The 27,665-nt window shown below is 43.1% G+C and overlaps 1 protein-coding gene across 3 annotated transcripts in view; it reads left to right on the top strand.

Annotated features, from left to right (window-relative positions):
- Window positions 1–27,431, top strand: part of SPTBN1 (spectrin beta, non-erythrocytic 1) — a 198,284-nt gene extending 170,853 nt beyond the window's left edge. For 2 of the 3 annotated variants that reach the window (XM_039249201.1, XM_039249202.1), the window contains 13 exons: window positions 266–396; window positions 1,637–1,841; window positions 2,229–2,603; window positions 6,487–6,731; window positions 7,836–7,974; window positions 8,778–8,862; window positions 10,640–10,836; window positions 11,964–12,076; window positions 12,768–12,831; window positions 17,271–17,509; window positions 18,730–18,903; window positions 25,225–25,267; window positions 26,118–27,431. In XM_039249201.1, coding sequence (XP_039105132.1) covers window positions 266–396; window positions 1,637–1,841; window positions 2,229–2,603; window positions 6,487–6,731; window positions 7,836–7,974; window positions 8,778–8,862; window positions 10,640–10,836; window positions 11,964–12,076; window positions 12,768–12,831; window positions 17,271–17,509; window positions 18,730–18,903; window positions 25,225–25,267; window positions 26,118–26,336 — 2,229 coding nt within the window. In that variant the 3' untranslated portion in view covers window positions 26,337–27,431. Of the gene's footprint in view, window positions 1–265; window positions 397–1,636; window positions 1,842–2,228; window positions 2,604–6,486; window positions 6,732–7,835; window positions 7,975–8,777; window positions 8,863–10,639; window positions 10,837–11,963; window positions 12,077–12,767; window positions 13,364–17,270; window positions 17,510–18,729; window positions 18,904–25,224; window positions 25,268–26,117 lie in introns of those variants that run through there. The other variant, XM_039249204.1, reaches the window with a different exon arrangement.
- The last annotated feature ends 234 nt before the right edge of the window (window positions 27,432–27,665 follow it).

The following is a 27,665-nucleotide window of genomic DNA, read 5'->3' as shown; positions in this document are numbered from 1 at the left end:
TGAGGAGTCTTAGCCAGCCAGGATACACTTGGTTTCCTGGGCTTTACCCTATACCTCAGATGGGTCTCACTCATTCTATGTGATCCTCGTGTTCATCTTTCACAGGGGCCTCCCACATGCACATAGTCCAGTCCATATTGATGCTTCTGATGGTTTTGTTCTTTCTGATGATTCTTCTGCCCATGATGCAGTCACCTGGTCTTGACTTAAGGTGGTATCAGGTCAGAAGGGACGACTGTGCTTGTGACCCTCCCCATCTTTGCAGGATGAGCAGAGTGCCGTCTCCATGTTGAAGAAGCACCAGATTCTGGAACAAGCTGTGGAAGACTATGCAGAGACCGTGCATCAGCTCTCCAAGACCAGCCGGGCCCTGGTGGCTGACAGCCATCCTGAAAGGTGAGTACTGTTATGTCAAGATGAGACTGACCTGTCGGTTCCTCCTAGTGAAGGTTCCTTATTCTGACCCAGTTCAAAAGGAAATGGATGACAGCACTGAGTAGCTTGTGATGTAGATCTTTAGGAAGCATATTTAAACCCAGTAGATCTATGCTGAATGGGAAGGGTGAACTGTTACATCAGGAAATTGCTCTCGTGGGTTAAATATCTCTTGTGAGCCAAGGCCCTCTTGAAAAATGATTGGTGTCATAAATCAAAACTACAGATTGATTTGCATAGATACAGGTTATCAAAACCTACCCTTGGGTTGAAAGTCATCCAGTTTAGGAAAGTGATGATGAGTTTAGGAGTGGTGAACAAGAATACATGGACCAATAAAATAATAGGGCTCCCACAACGAGCAGGATGATACCGCTTCCTCACTCTTACATATCCAGTCCTTCAGGCACCATGGGAATTAAAGAAGGTGTGTGTGTGGTACTTTCCAGTTTTATACCAAGTTCACAGGTTGACCTCAATGGCTGTTACTTTAGACTTGCTATGTAACTGCCTTTTATAACTCAGGAGAAGAATTGGCTTTGTGCAGTAACTAAAGCAAGTTGAAGATGCAGCCAGTGATGGCTGTGTTGGTGTAGCGGATCCTTCATGTATTCATGATAGGAGTTCCAGGAAAGTGGCCTACCGAGTGTCCAGGGACCAGTCTTAAGAAGTCCTTGTCTCTTTGATTTCCTGTTATAAGACAGTCATTCTTGGGGGGAGGGGAGAAGCTGAAAGGAGGGAGTACAGCACTCCCAGGACCTGCTTGCCTGGAGCAGCAGGGAAGAGCATACACCCCATAGAAGGTGGAAGTGTGTGCCAGACAGGGTCATCCTTTGTCCCTTGGCAGCATGGTTCTTGAGAGGGGAAGATGGTTCATTAACTTCTAATGTCAAAGGAAATCCTGACTTAATAGCCAGCAGCACAGAGAGTTAGGGTTTCTCCTCCCCGCCGTCCCTTCCATCATCACAGTCAGAATGGCCGTCAGCCTTAATTACCGCATTTTGTTTACGTACTGGTTCTTCATTACTCAAGGTCAAATTTCAGAGGTTTGTTTTTTAGGCCAAAGAGGAACTCAGAAGTTTCCTTTGAGGAATTTTATGTCAGATGCTGTCTTGGCATTTCCCCCTCACTTGTTTTCTCCCTGAAGAAAATTTAGCATTTACGGTCTTTTTCCTGCTGCCCTTCCCACCCCCCTTTCCAGTGAGCGCATCAGCATGCGACAGTCCAAAGTGGACAAGTTGTATGCGGGTCTGAAAGACCTGGCCGAAGAGCGGAGGGGCAAGCTGGATGAGAGGCACAGGCTCTTCCAGCTCAACCGCGAGGTGGACGACCTGGAGCAGTGGATCGCTGAGAGGGAGGTGGTCGCAGGGTCGCACGAGTTGGGGCAGGACTACGAGCACGTCACGGCAAGTACCCTGGGCAGGGCAGGGGTGGCCGTGCAGGGTGCGGTGGGCAGGGGCGCTCGCTTGACTCCTTATCTGTGAGCACATCGGACACCCCGGACTCCGATCAGAGGCCACGGGGTTTAGTTCTGGCTCACCTTTTTATCACCGGGCAACTTTGACTTAGCTTGTTTAACCTTTCAGTGTCCTTTTCTCCAGTAGTGAAAGGAGATGGGGCTGGGGCCTTGCTCTGCAACAGTGAGCAGGAAGGAAGCTTGATTTAGTTTTTAGAGCTAAGACCTGTGACATCATGTGTATTACTTGTCTCTTTCCAAAGGACGTTCGTGTGATCAAGAAATGAAATGGTCACAGTAGTCTCACCGATTTTCTTTGCGCTCATCCCCATTTCAGATGTTACAAGAACGATTCCGGGAATTTGCCCGAGACACAGGGAACATTGGACAAGAGCGTGTGGACACAGTCAATCACATGGCAGACGAGCTCATCAACTCTGGTCATTCGGATGCCGCCACCATCGCCGAGTGGAAGGATGGGCTCAACGAAGCCTGGGCTGACCTCCTGGAGCTCATTGACACGAGAACGCAAATTCTTGCCGCCTCCTATGAACTGCACAAGTTTTACCACGATGCCAAGGAGATCTTTGGGCGCATACAGGACAAACACAAGAAACTCCCCGAGGAGCTTGGGAGAGATCAGAACACAGTGGAGACCTTACAGAGAATGCACACCACATTTGAGCATGACATCCAAGCTCTGGGCACTCAGGTGGGTTGGGGAGCTGCCCAGGGATGGTGGGGGATGTCTTTGTGCATCACTGAGCATCTCTCTCCGTTCCTTGGCTCTTCAAAACATGCCTCAAAGAATTCCCCAAATTAAACACACACATTGCTGTAATGCTCCATTTGGGAGAACTTCTCAGTCCATAAAATTCTCAGTTTGCCATATGTGCAGACATCATTAAGTGAATATCCCTATGATCAAAATAAACCAGATGCACCTGCAAACATTTGCAAGTTATAGACCTTCTCAACAAGAATTTGCAGTATGTTAGCATAGTCACCCAGAATAATTTCCAAAACAATACTTTATTACTTTCCATCCATCAGGGTCAGTTTATGTCCAGAAAGAGGGAAAACAAGAGTCTAATCTTTTCATACGCCTGGTCTCCCACTCCTCAGTCTGAAATGCCTAACACAAAGGCGTCTTTAAAAGATGTTTGACAAAATGGTAACAGTATAGCAGTAAGAACTAGTAGTATAATCATGTTTTAGTTCACTCTCTAATCTCTGCAGTTTCTTGTTCAGTCTGAGGACTTTTAGATGAAAAGTAAATTGTATCTTTTTCTCCTCAACTTCATAGTTATAAAGAAGAAGCCAGTCCTATTAAAAATACCAGCCCGGAGTAGATAGGAGTTTTATTCTTGTCTGTTAGGAGCACATTGGTAATCTAGGACAGGGATCGGCTAACTTTTTCCAAAGAAGTGCAGATGATAAATATTTTCAGCTTTGCAGGACTCATGGTCCCTGATGCAAATATTCAGCTTGGCCATTATAGCATAGGCTGCTCTAGACAATACAAAAATGAAGGAGCATGAATCTTTATTTCTGAAAACATATGGTCCAGATTTGACTGTGGGCTGACCCCTATCCAGTGCCATCGTCCTTACCATTCTTTGTTCTGCTTTGGGGTTGTGTCTCGGGAGGGAGCACCTTTACCACCATTGTCTTCTCACCTACTAGAAACTGATAGATCACAGTTGAGGCTCCATTGCGTCTTTTCCACCAAGGAGGTAGAAGATTTCGAGGAAATATTTGAAAAGAGGTGCATAGAGTGACTGAGGGTCTGCATGAAGCAGAATTTAGGAGGGTCCATTCACCAGGTACCTTAAGGGTTTCCAGCCTTTCCTTCAGAGGTGGAGGAGTTCCCAGCTCTGTGACAACTTGCCAGCTTCTCATTCAGAGGCTTTCATTGCACATGAGGCCCTGGGGCACCATGTGAATGAATGAGGATCTGTAATGTCGCAGTCTTCACGTGTGCTTGGAGTAAGGCCCCTGGAGAGGGGCAGACGCCAGTTTGAATTCATTCCTGCTGCTCTGTATCACTGCAGGTTTAATTTACCTCTCTAGAGGTCCATCCCTAATGCTCTGAGGATTGAGACGTCTGCAAAAGATGTGCCCCAGTGAGAGCTCCGTAAGCGTTCTCTGACGAGGAGAATGTCTGAGATGCTGGAGGCAGAGCTGGAACTCACCTTACCAACAGGAGGTCTTTCCCCTGCACCTGTAGAAATCACTAATTTTTAGAACTTCATCAGACTCCAGAGATGATGGAGTTGTTCTCTTAATTTTCTTCATTAAACGCCTTCACCTTTGTGAGACTCAGATTGATGAGGGTGCCCATCTCATCTTGAGGGTCTCCACCTCACCGTACCTGCCGGATGAGGCCATTTGCAGTTCTAATAGTATGCATGCCCCTTCTGAAAATACCGACCCAACCCAGTTAATTGTAACGAAATCAGAATAGAGGGAAGGCACTTGGTGCAAGCTCCCAGAAGCCATTGGCGTTCCTTCCCGGCCCTTTAGCTCTCACGCCAGCTCGCTCTCCATTCTGCACTGGAGCCATAGGACATCTGCACACAGTGGCAGTCTTCAGGGTCCTCTCAAAGCAGTGGTTCATTTGTGTGGGAATTTTCACTTTTGCTATCCCTCCTTCACCTTGTTTTTTTGTTTGTTTGTTTGTTTGCTTGGTTGGTTTTGGATTGTTTTGTTTTGTTTGGGAACAAATTAAAAACAACCAGAGGCACAGGAAAAGATTTTGGGTTTTCAGGTTTTTTAAAGATTTGGTTAGTCATAATCGGAAATTGGCTTTTCAGATAATTTCTCAGGAACTTGCCCATTGTAATTTGAATTATACCTGAGCCATAATTGTAGATTTCCGGAAGTCGGGATATGGAAATCAGATCATCGTGGAAAACAAACTTCATTGATTCTTTTTTGCATCTTTTGTAGAAATTTGTTTTCCTTACTTACCACCACTTAAAGTCCTTTTTTTGTAGTCCCTGAAAGCCCCGCTGTTGTCCTCCCCTACCCCTTTTCTCCCCACCTACATCCCCAGATGATACTTATCAGCATACTCCCTTCGCAGACCTCTAAAGGCTCCTGTATTTCTGGATGACAGTTGTCTGTGAACTTTGATCATATAGCCTCAGTAAATAAAGATCGAGTTTATATTCCCTCATCTGTGTGTATCTTTCATTAGATATTGCTTGCAGTATGGCACTGCTAATATGTAAGAGAAAAAAATCTACTTTCTCTTGTAAAGACCTATCTCCCTTCTACTCCCACCCAAAAGAAGGTGAAAGCTGATTCTTATTTTCCCCCTTTACTACATAGAAACTAGGTATTAGGCACACTGTCTACACTTTGCTTTTTCTATAGAGCCATCATCCGGTAACACTTTTCATGTGTATGTAGAGCCTTTACTCATTCTTTTTCATGACTCTGGAAGAGCTTTGTTAATGTAACTGGATTCTCACTGATGAACATTTATTTTGAATTTTAGGCTTTTATAGACACTACTACAATGAATAATGTCTATTTCATTTCCTAAGTGTGCATAAGTCCATGTAGCATGAAGTCCCCTAAGTGGAATCATGTATCAAAAGGTACATGCATTTGTAATTTTGATACATACTGCCTTTTGCAGGAGCTGTAGACCATTGTCCTATCAACAGCTCACTAGCAGGGACATCATCAGACTTGAATTTTTGCCAACTAATAGATGACAAATTCCAGTATCTCCGTGGAGCATCTTTTCCTAAGAGACATTTGCATTTCTCATTTTGCAAAGTTTTTTTTTTTTTTTTAAATATGGCTGGTGAAAATTTCATCTTTGACATCATCAGTCAGCTTTTTTTCTTTTTAATTATTCATTTATATATTTATTTTAAGAGAGATGAAGAGAGTGAGCAGGGTAGGGGCAAGCAGTCTCCACCATGTCAGCACAGAGGCAAGTGTGGCTTGATCTCATGGACTGTGAGATCATGGCCTGAGCCAAAATTAAGAGTCAGAAGGTGCTTAGCCCACGGAGCCACCCAGGCACCCCAGCATTGGTCAGTTTTCTGAGCTGTGTTGGATGCTGTATTTTTGTTTTTCAAGTTGAACGGTCAAGTGTATAAGCACTCTTACAGATAATTGGTACATTTTTTTCATGAGCAACATCCCATAATAATGGAAAACTTGTTTTCGAAGTGAGTTCTTCATGGCACTTCCTCTTTCATGATAAAAATATCTGTATGCTGCAGTAACACATTACATGTTAATTTTTTTACTATATTTGCGTATATACTTCGTGTTTTCTGTACTGTCTTTCTATCCCACACTACCTCCAAGAGACCTAACCAAGGTGTCCTGCCTGGAGACAGTCCTGTAGCATTTCGTTTGTCTCACCGTTCATGTTGAATTCAGTAATCCAGTTCAGTACGTTTATAGTGAACTTGATTTTTTCAATGGGGGTGAGATTGTGAGCCTGTTGGGATGCGTGAACCCCGTTTTGACTTGGTGGTCCCATTAGTGTGCATGAAAGGGGCAGTGGGGCAAAGGAGAGAGAGCCCACCTGTCTGATATGGTTCGTCTCCCCTGTGGCTTTGCAGGTCAGGCAGCTACAGGAGGATGCGGCCCGTCTACAGGCGGCCTACGCGGGTGACAAGGCTGATGACATCCAGAAGCGGGAGAACGAGGTCCTGGAAGCCTGGAAGGCCCTGCTGGATGCCTGTGAGGGCCGCAGGGTGCGGCTGGTGGACACGGGGGACAAGTTCCGCTTCTTCAGCATGGTGCGCGACCTCATGCTGTGGATGGAGGACGTCATCCGGCAGATCGAAGCCCAGGAGAAGCCAAGGTAACCCTCGCGGCTCCTGGGTTGGAGGAGGTCCAGCTTTTTGACCCCAGGTGATTCCTTGAGAGATCTTTTCGGGAGAGACACGGACCTCTGTGGAGAGCTTCGAGGCCAGAGCAGGGGTGGTGGCAGTTTGGGGCAGCTTCCATTGTTTTAGCTTTCTCTATCACAGGTTCCAGGGAACCAGGGCAGTGTTTTCAAGCCCTTTGTGTGTCCCCGTCCCCATGCTCCACACTCACTGCTGCCTTCCTGCTCTTTCTGGGCCTCATGCTTTAAGTAACCACATGCCTTGGGCATGACTGGCTCTACTTCATCATTGGAATGAGGTGGCTTTTTTGAGTTCTGTATCTGTTAGATTAAAAATCACTCTGTCCCTTTTCATACATGCTGCAAAAGGTGTATCTTACCCTCACCATTTGCTTAAATGGCATCTTGAGATGATTATTTAATATTTGTTCAGGATCTTCTCTTTGGTCACGTTTGATGAAAGGCGATGAAGAGAAGCTAATAGATGAACAGGCAGGTCCATGCACAACTCCAGTTCACCCCTGCCAGCCTCATCCCCCGCTGTGATGGAGAAGAAATCTTCTTATTACTGTGTATGTGAAAAGCAGTGGTATTTCCCAGATCAGGACTTTAGGTTTTGATCCATGAGACATTCTCACAGCTCTGCAGTTGTTGATTTCTAAGCTGATTCCAGCTCTGTGTGCCTCTTCATGTCTCTGAGTAAGAAGAGAATATCCATTCCTCTGAATATGTCCTGAACCTCTGGCACTAACCCAGTAGGGTACAGAAATTTTAACAGAAATCCAGTGGTTTTCCTGGCACCTGCCCGGAAACCATTTTGAGTTATGCAAGTGCTCACACCTACACAAATGAGAGAAACCTTATTCTAAATGTTAGGTTTCATCACTGGTCCTGAATTAGATTGTCATCATTATACTTTAGCTCCACTGACCCAGACTAAATCAGACCTGAAAGGGATATTGTGCCGTTGTATGTTGTGCTGTTGAATAGTTTCCTTCAAATTGATTGCACGTTTTGAAACCTACACATTTATTTGGAAAACTTGATCTCCTAAAGGAGGTATTATTTGTTTAATTTTAGGGATGTGTCATCTGTTGAACTATTAATGAATAATCATCAAGGTATCAAAGCTGAAATCGATGCCCGTAATGACAGTTTTACAACTTGCATTGAACTTGGGAAATCCCTGCTGGCGAGAAAGCACTATGCATCTGAGGAGGTAGGACGGCTCTTTAGCACTGGAATGAGTGCAACTGGTATTAAGACATGAGATGACTCTTTTGTGAGTTTGTATGTATGTGTATATGCATGTACACACACATACACAGAGAAATATATGTGTGTGTGGATGTACACATTAACCATTGCTTAATGTGTATTTGAAATTTCTGTGCTGCTCTCCTGTGTGTGTGGAATAGTTATACAAGAAGGCACTTGGTCCAGAGCCAGTGAGTCTGGCACAAAAGACAGTTTCTGAGGGTCTCAGGTTGGAGTTCCATCCTCTGTCATCTCCTCCTCCATCAGTACTCACCCTGGGTGCCACTCCTTATCTGTCACATGTGCCCTAGGTCAGCTTGCTCTTAGTGGAGGATTGCTGATTCCAGTTATAATGATGGTAATATAGGGGTAAATGGGGAGTCAGCATGTGTGGCCCTCTTGGTAAAAGGATAAGATGTTCTCTCAAAGAGCTCAGGACTTTGCATGTCTCATTGTCAACCTCTTCCTGAGTGTGTTTGCCCTATGGAACCCCAGAATCTGGAGAGAGCTCAGTGCATTCTTGGCCTCCTCGTGATAGCAGCTTTGGGTGGAGCCCAGCCTTCTTCTCAGCCCCTTCTGGAAGGCACGTTGTCATGTTTTTCTCTCCAGTATACAAGTTAACTGAGTAGTCCTTAGGCACTCCCTGGATTAGTAGTGGTCTCTATAGAAAATGTATTTTTCTTCTTTGAAGTGGCCCATCAAGGAGGGGTTAGGAGGATGTGGTGCAATCTGTTAAGCTGTCCCTATTGTCCTTCTTTTCTCAAGATCAAGGAAAAACTACTGCAGTTGACGGAAAAGAGAAAAGAAATGATTGACAAATGGGAAGACCGATGGGAATGGTTAAGACTGAGTAAGGACGTACTTAATTTTTCCATTCTTTTTGGGTGTCCATTGAAAGCATGCGAGTTCATGGGGCGCCTGGGTGGCTTAGTCGGTTAAGCCTCCGACTTTCGCTTGGGTCATGATCTCACGGTTCGTGGGTTCGAGCCCCGCGTCGGGCTCTGTGCTGACTGCCAGCTCAGAGCCTGGAGCCTGTTTCAGTCTGTGACTCCCTCTCTCTCTGACCCTCCCCTGCTCACGCTGTCTCTCTCTCTCTCTCCTAGAAATAAATAAAACATTTAAAAAAAAAAAGAAAGAAAGCATGCGAGTTCAGTTTCCTGCTTTAATTGATTTGATGTGATGTCATCACTTAATGATTTCTGGAGTTCTAAATGCTTCTTCTTTAATGTCCTATTTCACCATTTCATGCTAAGTATTTTTAAGTAGTTCCCTGGGGCATATTTATTACTTTTTATCCCATGGTTGATCTCAGTGTTGTAAATGGGACTTGGGTGTTGTTTAGGAACAGCCTGGGAAAGACAGCTCGATATCCCTCTAGAAGAGTGCAGATTGAAGCCCCCTCCTTCTCCAGTTATCTTTAAGAGGAATTATTACTGCAGTCAAGAAGGTAGAGAGTTGGTCTGATTAGCTCTTATATCTGGTGTTCTTAGTAGAAAGTTGGTAACTTAATAAAAGCAACCAACTATAAAGGTTTTGCAGTGAGCTAGGCATTATTCTGAATGTTCTATATATTTTTCTCTGTTTATTCAAGTGACCCTCTGAGGTAGATTCTAATTTTTATCTGATTTTATAAAGGAATATGTGAGCTACCACAGAGCTTATAGCATAGAGCATTAGGAATAGCATTTAATAGTAGATATGAACACTGAAGATAGCCCAGCTCAAGCATTATACACCATACTTTGCCAGTCTGCAGGGGGCGGGGGGGGGGCGCCTCTGGGCTCTATTTGTGTACTAAAACCCCATTTTCAGACACCAAGGGTACTCACTAGAAGCAGAACCCAGGAGGCCTTTTCTAAAATGTGTACAAAATACCAAAGGAAGGCATGTCACCCTCTGGGCTAGAGCCCTCTTTTGGAAAAGAAATCCCGATCTTGACCATTGTTGGGATGAGGATTTGGTCAGTAAGTTTTGAGAATGAGGAAAGCAGAAGCCTTAGCCCATATTGTCCCCACTTTCTAGAGTGCTCCCTACATCATTTCCTCCCTCTCAGCCCCCCAAAATAAAACCTACAACTACCATCCCAGAAAAGGTGGTTTATGAATGCCTGCTTCATCAGCCTAGTCTGGTTGTGTGTAGACTGAATTCCTTCAGGGCTCTGAGGCTTGTGTGACGGAGGTAGGGCCGAGTGAGTAGAGCGTACCTTCTAGGCCTGCACTGTCCACTGTCCAGTGTGGTGACTACTGTCCACAAGTGACTCCTCAGAGCTTGGAATGAGGCTGGTCCAAATTGAGAGGTGCTGTAAGTATAGAACATACATTGGATATCAGATGCGTGAGGAAAAAAAGTTCCATCTTTTCAATTTTTTATACTGCTTAACACATTGAAATGATAACAGCTTGATATATTAGGTTGTCTAAAATATACTTTTTTAATTTAACCTGCTTGTTATTAAATTTCATTGATTTATTATGTGGCTACTAGAAAAGTTAAAGTTGGATATGTAGGTCACATTACATTTTTGCTGGGCAGCGCTGATTAGGCCATAGACTGTTTGTGCGGGCAACTGCCACCAGAGGGCAGGGCCCTCCCTGCTGGCCAGCACTCACTCTTGATACCCTGTGCAGTTTTGGAGGTCCACCAGTTCTCACGGGACGCCAGCGTGGCCGAGGCCTGGCTGCTCGGACAGGAGCCATACCTATCCAGCCGAGAAATAGGCCAGAGTGTGGATGAGGTGGAGAAGCTCATCAAGCGCCATGAGGCTTTTGAAAAGTCTGCAGCAACCTGGGACGAGAGGTTCTCCGCCCTGGAAAGGCTGACGACGGTGAGCGGCCACTGGTTGCCGGGGGTGCTTTGCCTTTTGGTTCCCACGGGCAGCTGCTTCTGTCTGCTCACCACCTAGACCAGAAAATTCATATTATTGCTCTGTTTTTAGAAACAGTGAAGACCTTCCTGAAATGGTTATTCTCCGGGTCTAGGAGTTGCAGAGAGTGTCCAGGGCTATTACTCCCTAAGTTACTTCCTTGGTACCTAGATTTGTGATAACTTTTACAATAGCTCCCTGCCAGGGAATTGGTTTAGTGAGCTTTGCTTTTCTCTTGATGTGTTTTTCTTCTTACATCTTAAGAAAGCTTTGCTTCGTAGGCGAGCTTATTATTAGTCTTACAATGTTCTTCATATTTTCAGAATTAGGATCTCTGTCAAGTAGTAGCTGGATCCTAGACCACTGAAAGTTCTCCCCATTCCTGATAATTTCTTCTGCCACCATTAAAATTAAAGCTTTAGAATAGGGCTTGCTCACTGGTGTTCCCTCTCCTATGACGCTTGTACTTCTGGTAGAAAGCCGATCCTTTATGGTGTATAAAAATGGTGTTCTTTCCGGTTTCTGCAGTTCTAGGGATTTAAAACATACCTGCATACTTTGTATTAGATTGAATACATTTAGTACACACATTCTGCTTATGGAATGGCTTTGTTTCAGTTAGACTACCCTGTGGCTTTTTTCTTTATGTGTTGTTTGGGTTTGGGCTGAACACAAAGGCCTACCACAGCACAAGAAGCCTCCTTGAGACTTACTGCAGCTCTGTGTCCCTAGTGTTTTGTCTGAGCTCTGATGGGGAGTAAACGTGGACCCTCATGCTCAGGTACTTTCTTCCTAAGTGAAGTTGTAAGCTGCATAGTTGGTTTAGAAATTAAACCCATGTCCCAGCGGACACACAGACCCCATGGAGCAGGCCTGTGTGTCACACAGATCTGTTTCCTGTAGTTTGGGGGTATAGCTGCAGGTCCTGTGACCCCAGTGCCATCTTGCTGGATGTTAGAGCTTCTGGCTGTCCAGCGTGACCCAGTGTGGAAAACTGAGACAGGAGGGTTTTCTGGGTTGCTCTAGAACCTTTTCCTTGGGTCTAGAGAGTCTGGAGCTCTGCTGAACATTACCGTGTTCTTCCTCAGTTGGAGTTACTGGAAGTGCGTAGACAGCAAGAGGAAGAGGAGAGGAAGAGGCGGCCGCCCTCTCCCGAGCCGAGCACGAAGGCTTCTGAGGAGTTGGAGTCCCAGCAGCAGTGGTGAGTCTTGGGCAGCCTGCCCTGCTCAAGTCTTCGTTTCACTGGCAAGTCAGGTTTGGGGAGCATCTTTTCTAAGCTTGTGCTACACGAGGCCTTGCCACATGCCCTTCCTATTAATTCTGTAGAGTGCTCAGAATCTTTGTAGTAACCGCTGGATAACATTGGGGAACACTGACTTGTCCACAGTCACACATGCTATTGTGTAAGCGGCAAAAGTGGAGCGTGGACAGCACCCACTCAACCACGTACACATGCACGCACAAGCACACCCTCACGCAAATTTCCCTGTGACTAAATGGATGGAGTGAACCACCCAGATTGCAGGCCCGTGATGATGTGGTGATACTTTTTGAAAGTCCTTCACATAAAGAACAGAAATTATCGTCTATTTCTGAAAAGCTAATTATTATGTTGTGGTAAGAGCCCCATGCCAACCCAGAATACTGTCTTTATCGGGGAGAGAGAGCATGCCTGTGGTCTAATTCTCTACCTAGCATTGGTTTGGAACACTTGGGAAGTTCTTAAAAAGAAATCACATTATGTAAAAGGGGGTTGCATATGTTTTTCTAAGAGAAAATCTATAAGAAAGTTGAATGATGATGTTTTCCCTCATCCCCTCTGTTTTATTCCCTCTCCTCCCTCCCCCTCCCTTCCCCTTCCCTCTTCTGTCCTCCTCCACTTTACCTAACAGGGATACCTCAAAAGGAGAGCAAGTTTCCCAGAACGGTTTGCCGACTGAACAGGGATCTCCACGGGTTAGTTACCGCTCTCAAACCTACCAAAACTACAAAAACTTTAATAGCAGACGGACAGCCAGTGACCAGCCGTGGTCTGGACTATGAAGTTCACTACTATTTGTCAAGCACCACTCTTTCCAGATCCTGTTGGTTTGACCTTTTGGCTTCCACTTCATCCACAGTGTTAAAATTTTCCTTAATTCATAGGCTTCCTTGGTTTCATATTTGTTTGCATTTAATTCATGTTTATTTGGGTCTTTTAATGATGGATGCTCAGTTGCCTTAAAGCAACGTACTTAATTTTTTGTTTATTTATTGTGAGCTTTTTACTTTATTAAGATTTTACAGCGAAAGCCTTACATGAGTAATTGAAATTAAATGAGATTACAGCAAAATGAAGAAGAAAACTAGAGTCCGACAGGTATGACACATCCAGTTATACTAACAGGGTGCAGTACTGCACTACACATAGCCCCCTTTACAGATGCTATTAACCTGCAGTAGTTGAATAGTAACTAGGAAGACTGGTGTAAGAGGAAGGAGACTCTTAGTACTAAAATTAAAACCATAAGTCAGCTGTGTCACATTCCACGAAAGATGCATTTATTAACTGAGAATGGGAAAGGAGAAAAAGAGGGGGTGGAGTTGGATCTGCTTGGGAAGTGCTATTAATTTTAAGTGCAGAATCTGAAATAATTTTGAGACCCTTGGATTATTTATTACTTTTTCCAAATGAGTTCCTCTCATTTGTTTCCCGCCAAGACCTGAACTGAGAATTCTAGGCTTACTTGCAGCAAATAACGCAGTCAGCCTCAGGAGCGAAGTGCCTCTTGACCTCGCCACACTACCTTTGTCTTGATCACTGTCGGCACCACCTTGACGCCCAGTGTGGCAGGTGGCAGCGGCTCTCAGCATATCTCGGAAGCCTGCCTCTCAGACTTCCAGGCCCCTCCATTCAGTTGATGACTTCAGGGTGTCAGACTGTTTAAATTTTTCAAATAAATGGAACAGAAGCCATTCTGGTTCACCCTGATTACTTGAATGATGCACATGGTGGACCACCCCTAGGAGCCATTGGACGCCGCCTGGCTTCAGGAGTAATTTTAGTGTCTGTAGACAGAAACTCCATTGTATGTCTCATACGGATCTTCTCATTTATTTTTCATTTTCTTACAACTTTTTGTGGAGTTCTCCAATAAGGAGTCTTTTAGGATGGCATTTATCATACCACCAGCAGGGATTGAATATGTTTTAACATAAATTCTATTCCTTAGGAATAAAAAGCTTATGAAAGAAGGGGTTTCCTGGTACTGATAAAGACAGAACAGAACCAACCCCATACTACACCAAACCTTGTGAGACAGTCACTTGCTCATTTGCCATATTTAGATGTTAGTGAAATCAGAAACCTGTTTTGATATGTGTTTTCCATGAGTTAGTCTGATTTGTCTTTTCATTTCATGATGCATGTCTTTTTTTTTTCTTTTGTCAGGATAACATCATATAGCATCTTGTTTGTTTTTCCTTATTCTATGTACATATCTATCTACTTGTGACTGTAGATGGGTATATAGATAGATGCCAAGCTTCTTATGTTCTGGGGGTAGTGTGCACCATTATTGGGTCTCTGCCTTAAATGCACCAAAATTCATTTTAGAAAAAACTAGTGCTTTATCTTTTGGTCATTAGGGAGCCCTGACGTGTGTTTCTGGCTCCAGATTCTGTGCATCATTGATCTATATGTATATATGTGATGTTTCCATATATATATGTTTAAATTTTATATCATCTGGAATAATACCCAATTTTATGCTTTTTTGTATTCAGAAGACAAAAAAGAAAAAAAAAAATTAACCACATAAGCACACCGAGAAGGAGTGTTATGATGTTTTTGGCATTTGTTCTCATGCCTGTTTTTATCTAGATTTTTAAATTGTAGCTTGCCAGAACAAATTTTTTATTATAATTGAATTGAAAAAAAAGCCTTTTCATTCTTTTGAATTGTGGTGCAGAGACTCAAGTTAATGAACTTGAAAATAGTGTTGCTTTGTGCACTTAGAAAACCAATCAGGTGTTTCTTGTGCTACTAGTTGTCACGTTGCATTTATGTTCATTCACCTCCTGATTTAAAGATCTCAGGTGTACCCAGCCACTAAAGCACTCTGGACTAATCGCTAAAGAGAAGCAACGTGGGGGGCGGGGGGGGGGGGGCGAGTCACATGTATGGTCATAGCACTATGATTTGCTTTTGATGTTTGTCTCTAGTGGTGTGTTGTCTGTTGGCATGCTTCAGCACATGTCCATTAAAATTCATTTTGTTCCTTTATTTCCCTTGTTTTCTTGGTTTAGTGATTCATTTGCATAAATATTAATTATCTCTGCATACTGGTTTGGGGTTTTCTCTTTCCTTCTAACTCTAAAGAAAAAAATTTTTGCTGCAGAATTTCCCCCAGAAGAGGCTTCCCTGGCCTTCACCGACCTTGAAGTCTGACCAAGTGCTATAAATGTTAGCCCTTTTTCAGCAAACGCTACTCCATCCAGGTCACTGCTGTCACTAGCAGTTTTCGAGTCACAGCTGCAGCACTAATTTTTTTTTAACCTGGTTTCTATACACACTAACCTTATGTCTCCCTGGACTCACCTGGCGCAGGCCTTTCAGACCAAACTCACACTTCCTTCCCATCAGAAGTCTCCTGAAATTCCACACTAGGACAGATTTGTCAACTTCAAAATCCACTCACTTTCTTTGGACTCAGGGTTTTGGTTTTTGGTTGTTATTTCCCCTCCCGCATCTCTCCTTTGAAAGTGAAAGAAAAGAGAGAACTATTTAAATAGCCTATTGCTCATAAGCACATGTGTACAGGGTGTCACTTACGAGGCCAGAGACCACGATAATCTCTCTCTCTCTCTCTCTCTCTCTCTCACACACACACACACACACACACACACACACACACACACACCCGTGCCTTCCTGCCCTAAGACTCCATTTTCCACATTGCTGTGTGGGTCAAGGGTTCCAGTCAAAAACATCCTTAAATTGCAAAGCCTCTCGACTCAGCCTAAACCCTGATGGTGGCAGTGATAGTTTATGTGTGTGGAATAGGAACTCCTGACTCCCACCCAGCCACATAGATATAAGACCTGAATGAGCGATCCAGTTCCCGAGAGTTGACATATCTGAGTGTTGAAGGCAGTGGTGGTCATTCTACCCTTTATCCTGCTGGGGTTGTTGCTGCTAACTTGTCATTTTGGTTCTGGGCAGCAGTGGTGGGGGACGTATCTAATGAACGTTGCCATTGACACCTCCATGTTTGTCCATGTACGAGGGGTGCAGGTTGTCTGTAATCCACTAAAGTGTCAGCCACACCCAGCTTTAGTAACTTGCTAATCCCATGCCCTGGGTGTACCCGCCGGGGGCCGCGACAGTTAATGGTACACAGTTGACGGTACACAGGCTGAAAGCGATAATGAACCGAGACCCTACTGCATTTTCCAAAGCCGAAAAGCCCTGAGGGTTACAATATAAATGAGCTTGGGAAGGAACAGCTCCCGAAGACGTCTCCAGCCTGCCGGTCAGAGCCGCGGGAAGCCTGGCTGTGTCTGGGCTTTCTCGTCTCAGTGCAGCAAGGCACCGTGATCAACCAACACGTGATGGGGAAGGCCCTGGTTCTGTCTGTGTTTGGGGGTAAATAGCCGTGTGTTGTTGAGTGACTGTGATTGGCTTTTCTAGCTCCTTTAACACAAACTACAACCCACTCACGATACAACTCCGGCAGATGTGGTTAAATTGATGTTTGTTGACTTGCCTCATTTCCTTCCAGCTCTTAAGTTCCAAAATCTAACTGGGATGGTTGATGTGAAATGCATGATTGTCGTCCTAATTTCTGCATGTATTTATGACGATCTGTTGAGGGGTGGGGGAGGAGAGCCAGAGAGCATTTTCAGAAACCGGAGGTCTTTCCTTGTCTTACTCTGGGGGAATGCTGTGTAGTTCTGATAGAGTTGTCTGTCAATCTGTTTGTGAATGCCCTTTCGCTTCAACTTCCAGCTCTCCTGGTGACGTCCTTGGTTGTAAGGTGGCTGCTGTATAACGTCCACTCTCTCATATTTAATACGTGTGATTGTTCCTGTTGTCCTTTTGTTTTAAAGTAACCACAAGAGGAAATGATCTGAGTTCCATTAGAGAAAATGGATTGATCAGAGGAGCAGAGTGCAGTAAAACTCATCCTGGCATTTCGCTTTTCTCATCTCCCCATAAGCGGGCAGGCATTAATCCCTTCCCACCTTCTAATGTCCTTGGTGTCCAGCTGGCTTTGTGGGATGTTGCAATGGTTTTACTGTACTGCCTCGATCTGTGCCAGGCATTTATACACAGCCACGTGTGCGAGTCAGAGCGTATGTGGTCGCCCCTGTGGCTCACGGGATTAGCTGAATGGCCTCTCCGCTGTCCCCAGATGGCAGAAACGGCAGACACAAGCGAAATGGTCAACGGTGCTGCAGAGCAGAGAACAAGCTCAAAGGAGTCTAGCCCCATCCCCTCCCCCACGTCCGACCGCAAAGCCAAGACTGCCCTCCCGGCCCAGAGTGCCGCCACCTTGCCAGCCAGAACCCAGGAGACGCCTTCAGCCCAGATGGAAGGCTTCCTGAATCGGAAGCACGAGTGGGAGGCTCACAATAAGAAAGCCTCAAGCAGGTAACAGCAGCAAAGGCTCAGGCAGTTTCAGATGGAAAGTCAGCCCATTCAGGGTCCGGGCATCCACTAGCGAATTGAAGGCTGGGAGGTAGCCGGGGGGAATGTGTGCTCATGAAGTCCATTTTTTCTTGGCTTCCTGGGCATCACATTTTTCTTAGGACTGACTTTGGAAGTTGGGACAGGAGTGCTTCTTATTCACAGAGAGAAAGAACTTTAGTTATGTGTGAATGGGAATAGCAAAAAGGGGCCTTCCTAGTACTTACTGAGAAGGAATGTGCTAGATAGAGGCTGGGGAATCATCCCTAAAGTGAAGTGTTCTTCCTTGTGGGTTTTTTTTAAGACCTTCATTTCCCCAGATATATCTACCTATTGGTATTTTATATTCATTATCTCCCAATAAGCCCTACTTTTATTATTTTACAGATAAGGAAACAGGTTCTGTGTGGTTTAAAAAGCTTACTCTTTAGAAACCTAGCAAATGGCATTAGCTGGGGTGAAATTCTTATCTTGACTCCAACACCAGTGTGCTTAACCAGTAAACCATTCTTCCTGAGACCACCTTGCACAGTTGTCCAGGTTGTACATTAGACCAGGAAATCCCGTCTAAACTGCTATCCACATTGAGTACAACATAAATTTATATGTTAACATAGGTAGGTGGCAGTAAACTATCCTCTGATAATATCAGTGCATCATGACAGTTTGCCGTATCATGGTGGGGAAAGGCCGTCTTTTTCTGATTCATCCTGAGGTTACACTTGTGCTTGTGGCTCTGGATTTGCCTCCCTGTCAGTCTTTGCCAGGCCACATCAGGCTTAAAGCTGAGGTGGAGTTGCTGCTTAAGGACAGGCATGTTTCAAATGAGAAGCCTGCCCTGTACAGCATCCCCACAAGAGGATAGTACAGTAAAGAGTACCAACACCAACAAAAATCTCTCCCATCAGAGCCAGGAGTACCTTTATTTAATAGAAGAAGGCAACATGTTTTTCTCCAAACTCAGAGAAGTAGCCCTGAAACACCCAATGCTGTATGAACGTGTACACTGTCCTGTGGCCCACAGAGAAATTTTGTTCCATTGTTCAGTTTTAGGAGAATTTAGGAAAGGCTTTTAACAGTGGGTGACACCACATTGTGTGTGGATCGTTTTCATGTTATTCAAATTCTTAATTCTTTAAAGGAGTGTGGTCTAGAACCTTGATGTCCCTTTCTTTACTGCTCAGGTCTTGGCACAATGTTTACTGTGTCATAAATAACCAAGAAATGGGTTTCTACAAAGATGCAAAGACCGCTGCCTCTGGAATTCCTTACCACAGCGAGGTCCCTGTGAGTTTGAAAGAAGCCATCTGTGAAGTGGCCCTTGATTACAAGAAGAAGAAACATGTGTTCAAGCTAAGGTGAGAGGTGCTGCATTCCTTGGTTGCCAAGAGTAGGTCCCTGTTTATTTTCGCCCTGGGGGTTGGTTTTCCTAGGCAGATACTGTGATCAGTTGGTTCCTCATCTCCAACATTAAAAAAAAAAGGGGGGGGGGCGGCGCCTGGGTGGCTTAGTCGGTTAAGCGTCCGACTTTCGCTTAGGTCATGATCTCGCGGTTCGTGGGTTCGAGCCCCGCGTCGGGCTCTGTGCTGGCTGACAGCGCAGAGCCTGGAGCCTATTTCAGATTCTGTGTCTCCCTCTCTCTCTGACCCTCCCCTGCTCACGCTGTCTTTCTCTCTCCTAGAAATAAATAAAAATATTTAAAAAAAAAACAGAAAACACCAATGAACCTTGTGCAGTTTGGCACATGTCTCAGTTTGGATCTTTAGGAACTGTGGCCAGTCACTGGCCTCCCTGTGGTTAATGGCACAGCTCAACCTTGAAGAAAACGAGCTTTGTTTTGATTAGCTGAACTTACTGTTCCCTAAGACAAGGTGAACTGTTCACATCTCACAATTTAAGGAAAGCTTAGAAAAATAGTTTACCCATCTTTGCAGCTTAACCAGACCCGGGAGATGTTATTGTTTGCTCAAGAGCTATCTAGAGGCGGGTCAAGTGAGTCATCCTAGAGCCGGATGGAGACAAGTAGGAAGCGCATGTGTGGGACCTGGGTCTCCATGCTCCCCTGACTTGTCCTACAGATGTTCTAGCTGATTCTGGTACCATCTAGTCCCACGTGTCTCTAGCTTATAGAACACACCCATGTACTCCCCAGAGAGTGGATCCAAGCTCAGAAGTTTTTCTTCTACTGGGAAATGAACAGAAAAACCATTTTATCTTTTAAAAAGTAAACATGTTAGTGGTTAGAATTTTAATTAGTTTAATACTAATTTGATCTGTTGCTTTGGGACCTGAAAAGCTTTGGTCTTCAGTTAGACATTTCTGTCCTGGCAGTTGGAATAGGCCAAAGACTGCAAATGAGAGTTTTTGAAGGGTGTGTGTACCTTCTTGAGCTCTTTCAAGGAGCACTGGAAGCATGCTTTTCAGGACTTGGAATGCCTTACACTCTATAAGACAAAGTGCAGACAGCCTGGCTCCCTGGCTGGCCCCTCCCTCTTTGTTCTCCCTCGATGCAGCTTCAGAGGGTTAGCGTATTGGCAGAGGGTACTTACCCTGCCTCCTGCCCCAGGAACACTCCTTCTGTACCTCAGTGAAGGGAATGAGTAAGCACTCTAAACTAGTAACTTTTCAGTGGCCCTAGTTACTTTTCAGTAACTGGGGATGGCCTTGCAAGGACAATTTCTATTACTGTGTACCATATAACAAGAGAAATCTTGGACTTTTTATGTGTCTCTTTAAAAACTCCCATATTTATAAATGTAGGGGATACGGGCTCTATAGCAGAATTTCAGAAGGACTCATAAATTTTTAAAATTCCAGTGTAATTAACAATACAGTGTTTTATTAGTTTCAGGTGTACAGTATAGTCCTTCAGCAGTTCTGTAGATTACTCGGTGCTCATCGCGAGAAGTGTCCTCTGTCTCCACCTATTTCATACATCCCCCCACCTACCTCCCCTCTGGTAACCATCAGTTTGTTGTCTATTAAAGAGTCTGTTTCTTGGTTTGCCTCTCTATTTTTTCCATTTGTTCTTTGTTTTGTTTCTTAAATTCCACATGAGTGAAATCATAGAGTATTTGTATTTAGTGTATTTCACTTAGCATTGTATTTTGTAGACCCATACATGTTGTTGCAGATACCAAGATTTCATTCTTTTTTATGGTTGAGTTATACTCGTGTGTGTGTGTGTGTGTAAATACACATATATCACATCTTCTTATCCATTCATCTGTCGATGGACACTTGGGTTGCTTCCATAATGTATCTATTGTAAATAATGCTACAGTAAGCACAGGGGTGCACATCTTTTTGAATTTAATGTTTTCTTTTTCTTTGATTAAATACTCAATAGTGGAATTACTGAATCGTGGTAATTCTATTTTTAATTTTTTGAGAAACCTCCATACGGTTTATCACAGTGCCTGTACTGGTTTGCATTCCTGCCAACAGTGCGTGAGGATTCCTTTTTCTTCATATCCTCGCCAACACTTGTTGTTTCTTGGTTTTTTTTATTTTAAGCATTCTGACAGGTGTGAGGTGATTATCTCATTGTGATTTTGATTTGAATTTCTCTGATGACTAGTGATGTTGGGCATCTTTTCATGTGTCTGGCCATCTGTAATGTTTTCTTTAGAAAAATATTTATTGATGTTTTCTGCCCATTCTTAATTGGATTCTTTGTGGGGATTTTTGGTGTTGTGTAAGTTCCTTACATGTTTTGGATACTAACCTTTTATTGGATATGTCCCTTGCAAATACTTTCTCCCATTCCATAGGTTCCCTTGTAGTTTTGCCTATTGTTTGCTTCCTGTGAAGGAGCTTTTTATTTTGATAAAGTCCCAATAGTTTACTTCCACTTTTGTTTCTTTTGTCAGAAGACATCTCTAGAAAAATGTTGCTATGGCTAATAGCAGAGAAATTAGTGCCTGTGCTGTCTTCTAGAGTTTTTGTAGTTTCAGGTCTGCATGTAGGCCCTTAATCCATTTTGAGTTTATTTTTGTGTATGGCATAGGAAAGTGGTCCAGTTTCATTCTTTTCACATTACTATACAGTTTTCTCAACACCATTTGTTGAATGGGACTGTGATGCCTCCCAATTTTTTTTTTCAAGACTTATTTGGCTACTTGGGATCTTTCATGGTTCCACACAAATTTTAGGATTATTTGTTCTAATTCTGTGAAAAATACTGATGGTAGCTCCATAGAGATTGTATTAAATCTGTAGGTTGCTTTGGGTAGTATGGACATTTTAACAGTATTTGTTTTCCTTATTCCATGAGCCTGGAACATCTTTCCATTTGTTTGTGCCATCTTTAGTTTCTTTCATCAGTGTTTTATAGTTTTAAATCTATAGTCTTACATCTCCTTGATTAAGATTATTCCTAGCTATTGTAATTATTTTTAGTGCAACTGTAAATGGGACCTTTTAAAAAAAAAAAAAAAAAGTTTTATTTTTAAGGACACCTGGGTGGTACATTCAGTTAAGTGTCCAACTCTTGATCTCAGCTCAGGTCATGATTTCATGGGTCTGTGAGTTTGAGCCCCTCATCAGGCTGTGGACTGATAGTGCAGAGCCTGCTTGGGGTTCTGTCTCTCCTTCTCTCTGACCCTCCCCTGCTTGTGTGCACACTTGCACTCCCTCCCTCCCTCCCTTATTCCCTCCCTCCCTGTCTCTCTCAAAATAAGTAAAGTTAAAAAAAATTTTTTTTTAAAGATTTTATTTTCAAGTAATCACTACACCCAGCATGGGGTTAGGACCCACAACCCTGAGATCAAGAGTCACATACTACACTGACTTAGCCAGCCAGGTTCCCCAGGACTGTTTTCTTAATTTTCTTTTCTGCTACTTCTATTCATGTATAGAAATACAACATATTTCTGTATATTGATTTTTATATCTTGCAACCTTAGTGAATTTGTTTATCAGCTCTAGTAGTTTTTTGGTGGAGAGTTTAGTGTTTTCTATATATAATGTCATTTGCGAAAAGTGACTGTTTTACTTTTTCCTTATCAATTTGGATGCCTTTTATTTCTTTCTGTTGTTTGATTGCTGTGACTAGGACTTCTAGTACCATGTTGAATAATAGCAGTAAGAGTAGACGTCCTTGTCTTGTTCCTGACGTTAGGGGAAAAACTCTCAGTCTTTCCCCCTTGAGGATGATGTTGGCTGTGGGGTTTTCATAGATGACCTTTATTATGTTGAGGTATGTTCCCTCTAAACCTACTTTGTGTTTTGTTTTATGTTTATTAAGTAGGCCTCACACGCAGTGTGGAGCCTGAACTTACGATCCTGAGTCAAGAGTTGCATGCTTTACGAACTGAGCCAGCCAGGCATCCCTAAACCTATATTTGAGGGCTTTTTCTGTGTCTACTGAAATGATCATATGGTTTTTATCCTTTTTCTCGTTGATGCGATGTATCATGTTGATTGATTTGCAAGTACTAACCCTTGCAACGCCGGAATAAATCCCACTTGATTGTAGTGATTTTTTTAATGTAGATTTGGTTTGCTAATTTTTTTTAAGCTTTTTATTTAAGTAATCTCCATACCCAACGTGGTACTCAAACTCACAACCCCAAGGTCAAGAGTCCAGTGCTCTTCCGAATGAGACAGCCAGGTACCCCAACAGTTTGGTAATATTTTGTTGAGAATTTTTGCATCTGTCTATATTTATCAGAGATACCCGTAATTTTCTGTATCTGATATTGCTATCAGGGTCATGCTGACCTCATAGAATGAATTAGGAAACTTTCATTCCTCTTTTGTTTTTTGTAATAACTCGAGAAGATTATGTATTCACTCTTCTTTAAACGTTTGGTGGAGAGGCGCTGAGTGGCTCAGTCAGTTAGGCTTCTGATTTCGGCTCAGGTCATGGTCTCATGCTTTCTCTCTCTCTCAAAATAAATAAACTTAAAGATTAAGTTTTTAAAAATATTTTTTAATGTTTACTTACTTTTGAGAGAGAGAGGTGGGGGGCGGGGGGAGTGCAGAAAGAGAGGGGGGGGCTGGAGACATAGAGTCCAAAACAGGCTCCAGGCTCTGAGGTGTCAGCACCAAGCCCGATGCAAGGCTCAAACTCTGGAACGGTAAAATTATGACCTGAGCCAAAGTTGGATGCTTCACTGAGCCACCCAGGCGCCCCTTCAAAAAAGTTTTTAAAAATAAGAAATAAATAAATGGTCGAATTCACTTGTGAAGCCATCTAGTTCTAGACTTCTGTTTTTGGGAGTGTTTTGATTATTGATTCAATTTCATTGGTGGTCTCATCAGTCTATTCAGATCTTCTGTTTCTTCCTGATTCCGTTTTTGGAGGTTATATGTTTCTAGGAACTTACCCATTTCTTCTAGGTTATGCCCAGTTTGTTGGCATGTGAGTTTTCATAATATGCTTTTATCATCTGTTGTGTTTCTGTGGTGTCAGTTGTTTCTCATCTTTCATTTCTGATTTTATTAATTGAGTCCTTCTTTTTTTTTTTTTTTAATGAATCTGGCCAAAAGTTTATCAATCTTATTGATCTTTCCAAAGAACCAACTCCTGGTTTCATTGATCTCTTACTGTTTTTTTAGGTTTTTTTTTTTTTTCCTTTTTTTCTGCTCTGATCCTCTCATCTTTTATTTCCTTCCTTCTACTGGTTTGGGGTTTTTTTGTTGTTGTTGTTCTTTTATTAGCTCCTTTAGGTATAAGATTAGGTTATTTATTTGCGATTTTTCTTGCTTCTTTAGGGAATTCCGTATTGCTGTAAACTTCCCTCATAGAACAGCTTTTTCTACATCTCAAAGATTTTTGGGCCATTGTGTTTTTATTTTCATTTGTCTCCCTGATTTCCTCTTCTGATTTCTTGTTTGATGCATTCATTGTTAAATAGAATGTTATTTAAGCTCCATGTATCTATGTTCCTTCTAGATTTTTTTCTTGTGATTGATTTCTAGTTTCATACCATTGTGGTCAGAAATGATGCATGATACAACTTTGGTCTTTTTTAAATTTGTTCAGACTTGTTTTGTGGCCCCAATAGGTGATTTTTTTCTGGAGAATGTTCCATATGTACTTGAAAAGAATGTGCATTCTGCTGGTTTAAGATGGAATGTTGTGAATATGTTAGATCCATCTGGTCATCCAAGCCAGTTTTCTGTCTTGATTTCCTGTAAGTGGTGTGTTAAAGTCCCCTACTGTTATTATAGTACTATTGATTACTTCCTTTATGTTTATTATTAGCTGCTCTATGTATTTGAGTGGTTCCGTGTTGGGTGCATTAATATTTACAATTGTGACGTCTTCTTGTTGGATGGCTCCCTTTTTGATTATGTAATGAAAGGACTTGGAATTTTTAAAGCATTTTCTCTTAAATTCAGTTTAGAGCAATGATTAGACATTAAGTGACCTTTGCCATAGCAAACCCAGATGTTGATTATGTTTGGGGTGTTTTTGATCCTTCCAGTGGACTAAAACATGAAGTGTTCGTGTATATTGTTTTGGCCCAATTATATAGCTTCTTGATGTTGAAGGTGCTGTTGCTGGACCTTTGTGGGTCCTGGGCACAGCTGGTGATGTATGTAGAACTCTGATGGGTGTTTCTGGTAGCATTCCGGTGGCCTGCTTATATCACACATAGGTTTTGGGAATTGAGGGTTTTGTTTTTCTTAAGTCAAATTGTGACTGACCTTCTTCCTTCAATTTACAGACTAAACGATGGCAATGAGTACCTCTTCCAAGCCAAAGACGATGTAAGTTTTTAAGATTCATTTCTATCAGTAGTTAGGAGTCTGCAAGTATTTATTGGCATGATAAGCTTTGTTTACAGTGTTTCCATATAGAAGTAATGATCAGCCATGGCTTCTGTCATCTGGTCTCTACAGTCACTAACAACAGGAAGCTGTTTGGTTCACCTTATATCCTAGGAGTCAGTGAATGGCATCCCACTGTCTCTTTCTGTGTCAGGAGAGCTAGTGCCAGGACCCTGAAGTTGACAGGGGAAAATCTTCCCCCGCCCCTGCCCGCACTCCCTTCGCAGTGGATGAGGCACAGTGAAGTGGTCCCAGGACTGGATATGAATTCTCAAGTCCAGTCACAGAGCCTCCTTGCTGCACTGTGCCTCTACCTGACCATTTCATGTGCCCCTCCTTGCAGGGAGAGAAGGTCTGTTGACGGGACCACAACATGGGCAGTGCTTTAGATTTGAAAAAACAACTTCAGTTAAATTTATGCAGGGTTGTATATCAAATATATTTCACTTTTTTTGAAAAAAGTAAAAGAAGAAGAAACTTATAGGGGTGGGAGCTGATACCCACCAGTGGAGACCCGTCTTCTCATTCCTCCATGTTTGTAGGACCACACACTAGAATGGTGACTTCTGAAGGATACTGTAAACCCAGTTCTCGGGAAAGCTGAACCGTGTTCACTCTGCACAGGCCCATTTGGGAGCTGCTTACCTCAGTTAGCTAGGTGTCTCTGTGGGCCAGATGCACTGTTCCCAAGCCTTCCTACCAATGGAGGCGCACTGGTCGGGCAGGTGGAGCAAGAGCATTTTAAATCCGCATCTCTTAGTTGAGTCTCACCTGTGCCTCCTTTGTCCAGGAGGAAATGAACACATGGATCCAGGCCATCTCCTCTGCCATCTCCTCCGATAAACACGAGGTGTCCGCCAGCACCCAGAGCACGCCAGCCTCCAGCCGGGCACAGACCTTGCCCACCAGCGTCGTCACCATCACCAGCGAGTCTAGCCCTGGCAAGCGGGAGAAGGACAAAGAGAAAGACAAGGAGAAGAGGTTCAGCATTTTTGGCAAAAAGAAGTGAACTCCTTTCCTTCACCTCCTGCCCTTCTCTTACCTTTTCAGTGAAACTCCAGCATGCAAGCTCAGAACCAACACATTACTCTCTGTGCCTAATGTTCTTCAATGTGGTTGATTTTTTTTTTAATTTATAGAGCATTTCTGGGGGGTGGGGGAAATACACCTAAACACTTTATCTCCAAGTTACAAAAGTTTGAGGTGCAGAGGGAAGACCAGATTTTTTTTAATGAAATTATATAGATTAGATCTCAATATTTAAACTGTTCCTCAATTTTGTGAGGCTGCGTTGGAAATAACCCGCCTCTAGTGCTGTTGGTATGCAAGGCAGCGGTGCTTAAACAATATTTCCTGTGCTCACCAGAGACAAAATGTACCAGTTTCCTGATACCATTCTCTTCCATTTATTTCCAGTGGTTACCTTGAGTCTTGACTATTAGAAGTGCCCACGACGGGTCTAACCTTGATTAAATAGATCGTGTATTATGATCTTGCTGCAGCCACAGTGCAGCTCCGTGTTAAATCTACAGACCAAACTGTTTGTATCTGGCATCACTTACTAACACATGACATGCGGCTTTTCTGCATCAACTGCAAGGACAGTTAAGAATGTCGGTATACCGGTATACGAGAAGGAATAGAAAACTGATACTGTTTTAAATAATCTGTAATTTCAATTTTTTTTTGCCGAAATACATTATATTGTATGTTTGAGATAATTCTAGTACAAAGTATAATAAAACTAGATGTATAATAAACCCTTTAAATCATTGGTAAGTGTACAAGTGGAACTGAAGCATTTACTGGACAAAGTAATGTTACTCTAATGGTTACTTGCTCGTGTGTTGCCACACTGTGTTATAATTTGCTTCATTACCTTGCTATTTGATACATAGTGTGCATTTCTTTGTCACTGTAATGATTGTAATGACAAATTTTCATCTTACTGCACAATCAAAATGGCATCGATAGGAATGAACTCCAGAGGCTGGGCCGGAGCAGGGAGGTGGTCGCTCAGGCCTGGCACTCAGTCGTATGACCTGTACCTCTCAACTTTTGCCCTGTTAAATATATGCTATGTCATTAAATGCTTTTAAATCTAGCACGGTGGGTAATTGTTGTTTTTTCTCTCCTGCGTGCATGCCATGTAGGAAAATTGCAAAGCCAGAAATAGCAAACGGGAAGCCTGAGACCGGCCGTCTGGGTTCCTGTTTTGCATTCTTGTGCGTGTAGGGTGCACCGGCTTTGGAAACTACAGCAAACAGAATAATAAATAGGGAATGTATTGCAGCTACACATCCAGATTTTATCTTTTATTTATGACAAAGTTAAGAGA

Source organism: Hyaena hyaena, unplaced genomic scaffold (genome assembly GCF_003009895.1).
Source record: "Hyaena hyaena isolate Hyena2069 unplaced genomic scaffold, ASM300989v1 scaffold_332, whole genome shotgun sequence".
NCBI lineage: Eukaryota > Metazoa > Chordata > Mammalia > Carnivora > Hyaenidae > Hyaena > Hyaena hyaena.
Note: the sequence above shows the minus strand (reverse complement) of the source record. Positions and strands in the feature narration are given on the sequence as shown.